Source organism: Zea mays, chromosome 4, assembly GCF_902167145.1.
Source record: "Zea mays cultivar B73 chromosome 4, Zm-B73-REFERENCE-NAM-5.0, whole genome shotgun sequence".
Taxonomy (NCBI): Eukaryota; Viridiplantae; Streptophyta; class Magnoliopsida; order Poales; family Poaceae; genus Zea; species Zea mays.
The window spans coordinates 247680775-247688766 of NC_050099.1; the positions used below are offsets into that span (position 1 = coordinate 247680775).

At 47.6% G+C, this 7992-nt stretch overlaps 1 protein-coding gene across 1 annotated transcript; it reads left to right on the forward strand.

Moving 5' to 3' along the window:
- Nucleotides 1–259: 259 nt before the first annotated feature.
- LOC100276886 (uncharacterized) lies at nt 260–2651 on the forward strand. The gene is made up of 2 exons (NM_001150588.2): nt 260–545; nt 1952–2651. Exons 1-2 carry the CDS (start codon nt 415–417, stop codon nt 2403–2405), a joined length of 585 nt encoding a protein of 194 aa, NP_001144060.1. The 5' UTR covers nt 260–414; the 3' UTR covers nt 2406–2651.
- The last annotated feature ends 5341 nt before the right edge of the window (nt 2652–7992 follow it).

Genomic DNA, 7992 nt, shown 5'->3' on the forward strand with positions numbered 1-7992 from the left:
AGATTTAGAGAGTTATTTAGAGAACTATTGGAGTTGCTCTTGTATGCAACCTGCTGCTGACATAGAGGGTGAGGTGCCCATGTGGCGATGTCCCGTCAACTCGGCAAGCAAAAAGCAAACAAACCCCTCTTGCAAGAAAGGAAGCGAAGAGGATTTCGCACGGACACACGGCATCTACTAGTAGTACTAGAAGATGCGCCACGATGCCCTCTCCTTCCCCCTTCCCCGCTTCGACAAGTCTCGTCCCCCGCCCCCTTATTCCATTACGAGCAACTCCGCCGCCGCCGTAAAGCCATCTCCCCCATCCGCCGCCGCCGCCACCGCTGCTGGTGGGACGGGCCGTGCGTCCGTTCCAGCGAAGAGGAGCAGCGGGTCGGAGGAGCCGCCGGCGAGGTCGGGCCGCGGGGGATCGAGATGGTGCTGTGGGAGCTCACGGCCATCACCGCCTACTTCCTCGGGCTGAGGCGCACCTACCGCCTCGCGCTCCGCATCCAGCGCCGCCTCATCCCGCCCAACCACCCCAGGATCCGGGACTTCGTCTACAGGTACTGCCTTCGCCGAGCCCCGCTGCCGTGCGTCCGCGCTCAGGACGCCGTCGATTCCGACTCAATCCGTGTTTGGGGTCGAGGCCGCCTCGATTCGATGGTCAACATACAACCTAGGAAAGGAAGGGGAGGGGAGGTAGATAGCTGATTCCGTGTCTGCAACACACACATACACAACAGGCCCGCCTATCCGCAGATTACCACCCGCCACTGATTCGGGACCAAATCCTCTCGGCCTGCTAATCGGCACGCACATTTGCCCGCTCCCCGCCCTCACGATCGGCTACTGATGGCAATGTGGCCTGTGGGTGCCGCTATACAATCGCTCACGAAACATTTTGTCACCGGTAGCCAGTGCCAGATCTAGAAATCCGCCAAATGGTATGCCTGTTGGATCTGGAAGTTTGATATAGGGTACTCCGCGTCCAAAAAATTTTATTGTATATGTACAATACGGTAAAATCCATTTACAAATTCGGTGAAAAAAACTGTCTAGCAAATCGGTATTCGAAGTAAAAACTAGCATACTAGTCAAGTTTAACAGTTTGTATAAATTGCCCTTCTTCTAATGCAGATAGGAATGAAATCTTTATTTCTTAGTTGATTGATCTGTCAGCCTTGAGTGCTGCTCACAAAGGTTTCCTAGCTTGCTACCTGATGCCGAGAAACTAACTAACTCCGTAGCTTCTAGAGAATATCATGTAGCTTCTAGAGAATATCGTATCATATAAGCTTCAGAAGAAAGTTAGACGAGATTGCCATTTTGTTCGTCGTTGCCACCAGATCAAGGCTTCTGCAAGTCTGAGCCTATGAGTGGACGAGCTAGCGCCTCTGCACCAGGCAATCAAAACAGTGTGGCGCCTGTCGCTTGGGATCATAACTCACGAAACAAGCCACCACTTGAGATTGAGAGGCAGACGGAACACTGATTTTTTTTCATAGTAGTACGCTGGGCTACAAGGCATTGCCACGGCTTACCTGACATACCCTGTAGATCCGCCCATGCTATGGCAGCTTCAGTTTTAGGCAACATCCTTTACCTTGCCACAAGCTGCTATGTTGGTGGTGTTGTGTCCCTACAGCATAATAAACGGGGCCTACAGGAAGGGATTGCTGGAAGCGTTCATATCCTTCACCTTCGCTTCCCCTTGTTCCTTCAGTAGTAAGTAATCCTATATGGTATACGCCAAGGTTTTAGTGGCGAACCTTATAGAGCAGGAACACATATTTTCCTGTTAAATCTATCTTGTGCATTCGGTAGTTCTGCATTCCATTACTCAAAGTAGCATACATGTAATCAGGGAACAGATTTACACAATGATTCCAATGCATTTTACATGACCAATCAAAGCTCGCATCATTTTTTTTCCTGATTCCTTTCTTCCATCTCCCCTGTCTTCTGCCAGGCGCACACGGGATGTCTTCAACGTCGCAGTGTCGGTCCACAAGAACATTCAGCAGAGAGACATAGAGGTCGGCCGGAACCTCGGAAACGCGATCCTTCGCTGGCTTGATCGCATGAAGCCATCAGCGGAGATCCGCCCCCGTCTTCCAGGCCCACCAAACGGCAGCACGGCCGAGCAGTTCAGACATGTATCGAGCGCGAGCAGGGGCGCGGGGGCACAGAAGACCTCCTCCTCCTCCAAAGCTTCGCCCCACGACTCCAGCGGGAAGATGCTGTTCTCGCGCCTCAACATTGGGCCCAAGCACTTCCCGGTTCTGCCCACGCTAGCACAGCCCAACAGGATCAGCGCGAGCAGCCAGTGCAGGCGCTTCTCCTACTCCTACGCCCCGTTCCCGTCGGTCACTGCCAGGAGGAAGGGTGTCTTCCGCGAGGACATTGCACAGCTGATGGTGTAAGGATCTAAAATACTTGCCAGCGATCTCGTGTACTGTTTTTTTTGTTTTTGGAACACTGGACTTAGTGATTTGCCCAGATCAGATGTCTGATGTGTCTTGGTTTAATAATAAAGAAGCGAGCGAGCGCAGGGGAAATTGTCACTGCTGCTGCGGTTTAGGCCATTAGATTTGTAACCAAATGCTCAGATGAACAGCATTTCGTGTTTGGTAATGAACACCAGAACATGTGCACTCGTTTATGTGCTACCCTTTGTCTGTTTCTTTTGAAATTCTTGTATTTCCGGTGCGTTGCATTGCATTGCATCTAGAGACCACACTGTTAATATCGCTGGAATTTGGATCAAAAGCACTGTGTATATATATGTGTGTGTATAAAGGCAGATCTGCATGCTTGGTCTGATATGATTTTATTCGCTTCTGGGAGCGAGGGCTACGCCCGTGTGGTTTCCTCCTGGGAAATTCCTTCTCCAGTGCACGTAGCAATCGAACAATGGATGGGGACATGGGGTCCTTCTCATATTCCCATTCCCATGCATGCACAGGCAAGGCAACCCCCACACATACCTTCTCGGGGAAATGAACACACCCTCTCCTTCCCCGCAAGCAAGCAAACAAACGAAAAAAGAAACAAGAGAAATTTATGCGAAAAATGCGTGGTTATACGAATCATCCGCTAAAACAATCAAGAATGCACAAACTTCTCTTCTATTTCAAACGCGTATAATTTATTTGTGCACCAAACAAGAAACACAAGAGATGGTTAGATAGATGTGTTCTTCTCACTTGAGGTAGCTATTTGTTGAGCAAATTAAAGTGTTGGTAAGAACACAAACACAACCCTATGGAGTATGGCGCGGACTAGTCTATATATGCAGAGAGAGATGTTGAATAATTAGACAAATTCCAAATTAAATTCCGAATATAAATCATGACCAAATCAGAAGAACTGAAATAAAAGCCAAATCAGATGATGCGTACTGATTAGACTTACTGATTGTTGGCGCGCGCCAGGATCAGCTGGGTCGACGATGTCAGAAGATCACGAGCAGTCGCGTGAAGACGCTTCCCAAAAACCTTATTCGCCCTCTCCCGGTGCAGGATCTAGAAGACGAAGGGTTCCGGAGACCTGCTCTCCTGATCGCAGATGCACCTCTGCGGTCGGGACGAAGGGAACTAAAAGGCAGCTCAGCTATGAAGAGAGGCGAAGGCGAACTGGGATCTGGGATAATTTGGAGGCTGGCTGCCGGGCTCCTTTTATAGGGCCGAGTCCGCGACCCCCCGTGCTTATCCGCCCACGAAAATCTCGCAAACAGTTGAGATTTTATAGCGATCGGTTAGGATAAGCGTAACAGCCAAGAAACCAAAAAATCAAACGGCAAAAGGTAGTCGCGCCCCCGCAAGGCGAGGGGCCGGATTTCGGCGGACCATTCACACGCATGTCGTGCGCCCGCGCCCTTCGCCACGCCCCGGCCCGGCCAGGCGAGGCGAGCGAGCGCGCGCGTGTGGCTCTCCACACTCTCTCCTCTCATCCATGACTTGGTGAGTGAGTGTGGCTTCCATATTTAAGTTAGCTCTACTCCACAAGAGCTAGCAATATGGTGCTATTGGTTCCACCTATCCCTTTGTCATCCACTTATATGGGCTTTTGAGATTTTTCTGGGATTTATTAGAAATTCTTAATTGGGCCAAGCCCATAAATCCTAACAATCCTCCACCAGATCTCAAATGCCCATCTGCAGTTTTCGCCACTGTTCACTACTGTTTAATATACTAGTTTTTCAGCAGAGACTGTTAAGTTGAACTTCCGCCTAGAACTCCAAGCTACACCAACCCACAACTTGGACAATGGACTATGCCTTGAATTGCAAGTTTTGCGTGAATGGGTTTCACTTGAAGTCATGACCAGTACTTGGCTACCAGTAATCCCCTTCTCGGGTGGAGCATATACGTCGTACTCCAAGGTCTCTTCATGAGTTTACTAGAGATCACCCAAATCTCATAGACTGCGACGTTAGACAGTCTAACTCATATAGGTGTGTTCTTTCAAAGAATGTTCTGCAGGACAACATCTTCGCTAATACAAGCCAACAGAACACATTAAGGCACGAAGCCAACCTGCCTTACAGCATTTGAGAGTATTGCATCTTTACTTAGAGAGGGTCAAAGGTTACTCTCCTCAGTTCACCAATGGCTTGTTCTTCCCAGGACCTAATTCACGGGATCTCCGATCACATAGACTGGGTTTCCACCATGGCAACTTTATTCGGGTCTCATACCCATCTCTCTCGATGCGATTTCTATCACATTACGTGGTAGTCCCTTGGTAAAAGGATCTGCCAGATTTTTATCTGTTGAAATATAAGTCACACTTATAACTCCGGAGTTTCTCAACTTTCTGACAGACTTCAATCGTCTTTTGACATGTCTTGATGACTTTCCATTATCCTTAGAACTCGTCACTTTAGCAATCACTGTCTGATTGTCACAGTTCATAAGGATAGCTGGTATTGGTTTCTCAACCACCGGCAAGTCCATCAAGAGTTCACGCAACCGTTCTGCCTCAACGGTTGCTGTGTCAAGTGCAGCTAGCTCGGCTTCCATGGTTGACCTCGTCAAAATGGTCTGCTTGCATGACCTCCATGATACCGCACCTCCACCAATAGTAAAGACATAACCACTGGTGGCATAAAGTTCGTCTGCATCAGATATCCAGTTCGAATCACTATATCCTTCAAGTACTGCATGCTGACCAGAATAGTGAATTCCATAACTCATTGTACCTTGCAGGTAGCGCATAACCCGCTCAAGTGCATGCCAATGATCAGTCCCGGGGTTTGACATGAACCTACTCAATTTGCTCACAGCAAACGAGATATCGGGCCTTGTTGCACCAGCAAGATACATGAGTGAACCGACAATCTGAGAGTATCTCAATTGGTCTAAACCAATTCTCTTGTTCTTTCGCAGTGTCACACTGGGATCATAAGGTGTTGGAGAAGGTTTGCACTCAGAGAAGCCGAATCGCTTCAAAACCTTTTCAACATAGTGAGATTGCGAGAGAGTAATCCCACCATCTGCTTTAATCAGCTTGATGTTTAGAATCACATCAGCTTCTCCCAGATCTTTCATATCAAAACTCTTTGATAGAAAAGACTTGACTTCATTGATCACATCAATGTTTGTGCCAAATATCAATATATCATCAACATATAAGCACAATATAACTCCTTCGCCCCCACCACAGCGATAATATACACACCTGTCTGCCTCATTAATGGCAAAGCCTGCAGACGTTAGAGTCGTGTCAAACTTCTCATGCCACTGCTTTGGTGCTTGCTTCAGACCATACAAAGATTTCAATAACTTGCACACCTTGCTTTCTTGACCCTTTACTACAAATCCATCAGGCTGTTCCATATATATTTCCTCGTCCAGCTCTCCATTAAGAAAAGCTGTCTTTACATCCATCTGATGAACAAGGAGACCATACGAGGCAGCCAAAGAAAGTAGTACTCGAATAGTGGTCATTCTAGCAACAGGTGAGTAAGTATCAAAGAAGTCTTCTCCTTCTTTCTGAGTATAGCCTTTAGCCACAAGCCTAGCCTTGTACTTTTCAATTGTACCATCAGTCTTGAGCTTCTTTTTAAACACCCACTTACAACCCACGGGTTTGCATCCATAGGGTCGATCAGTGACTTCCCACGTACCATTTGAAAGAATGGAGTCCATCTCATTATGAACTGCTTCTTTCCAATCATCTGCATCTGGAGATGCAAATGCTTCTGCAATGGTAGTAGGAGTATCGTCCACAAGGTACACAATGAAATCATTACCAAAGGATTTTTCAACCCTTTGTCTCTTGCTCCTTTTAGGAGCATCATTGTCATCCTCCTCTAGGACAATTTCATGTGGATGTTCAAAACTCTCAATAGGTGTATTATGTTCAGGAATTATCTCAGAAGAGTATCTAGAATTGCTATGAATGTCTTTCATTGGAAATATATGCTCAAAGAAAGTAGCATCACGTGATTCCATAATAGTATCAACATACACATCAGGAACTTCAGATTTAACTACTAAAAATCTATAAGCTATGCTACACGAAGCATATCCAAGAAAGACACAATCCACTGTCCTTGGACCAAGCTTGCGCTTTTTATTAATTGGTACATTGACTTTCGCCATGCACCCCCAAGTGCGCAAGTATGAAAGTGATGGTTTTCTCCCAACACACTTCTCATAAGGGGTTTTCTCTTCTTTGCCCATAGGAATTCTATTCAGAACATGACATGAAGTCAGGACTGCCTCCCCCCACCATGCCTTAGATAAACCACAAGTGTCTAACATGGCATTCACCAGGTCAGTCAACGTACGGTTTTTCCTTTCAGCAATCCCGTTTGACTCGGGTGAATAGGGAGGAGTCCTCTCATGAATAATGCCATGTTCTGCACAGAAATCGTCAAAGACTTTGGGAAAGAACTCGCCACCACGATCTGATCTAAGACGTTTGATCTTTCTCTCTAGTTGGTTTTCAACCTCAGCCTTATAGATTTTAAAGTAGTCTAAAGCCTCATCTTTAGTTTTAAGCAAGTATACATAGCAAAATCTAGACGCATCATCAATCAATGTCATGAAGTATCTCTTACCACCTTTTGTCAACACACCATTCATCTCACAAAGATCAGAATGTATGAGTTCTAGCGGTGCCAAGTGTCTCTCCTCAGCAGCCTTATGAGGCTTTCGAGGTTGCTTCGACTGCACACAACTATGGCACTTAGAACCTTTGACTATGGTGATATTCGGAATTAAACTCATGGTTGCAAGCCGAGACATAGAGCCAAAATTAATATGACACAAACGAGAATGCCAAATACTCGCAAGATCATCAACATTAGCACAAATATGGTTCACAGACTTATTATTGAAATCTAACAAAGAAAAGCGGAACAAGCCTCCGCAATCATAGCCTTTACCAATAAATTGTCCAGACTTGGACACAACTAATTTATTGGACTCCAAAACTACCTTGAACCCATCTCTACATAGAAGGGTTCCGCTAACGAGATTCTTGTGTATAGAAGGGACATGATGCACGTTCTTCAGCTGCACGATCTTTCCCGAAGTAAACTTCAGATCCACCGTGCCAGTGCCATGAACAGAAGCATGTGACCCATTCCCCATTAGCACGGAAGAATCCCAGTGTCGGCGTTTCGAGACCGGGGGGTCCCCAAGCCGACGAGTGAGTGTGCTGCGTGCCCCAGCCCAGATGGGTCGAGCGCGTGGGCGAGCGCGAAGGGGGGAGAGGCGAGGTGGCCGGAGACGGGCGTGAGAGAGGTGGAGATCCCGCGGCCTTCGTGTTCGTCCCGCGCCCAGGTCGGGTGCGCTTGCAGTAGGGGGGTTACAAGCGTCCACGCGGGTGAGGGAAGCGAGTGGCCCCAAGAGAGCGCCTGTCTCGTCCTCGTCCCCGCGCGGCCAACCTCCTCTAAGAAGGCCCTGGTCCTTCCTTTTATAGTCGTAAGGAGAGGATCCAGGTGTACAACGGGGGGTGTAGCAGAGTGCTACGTGTCTAGCGGAGAGAGAGCTAGCG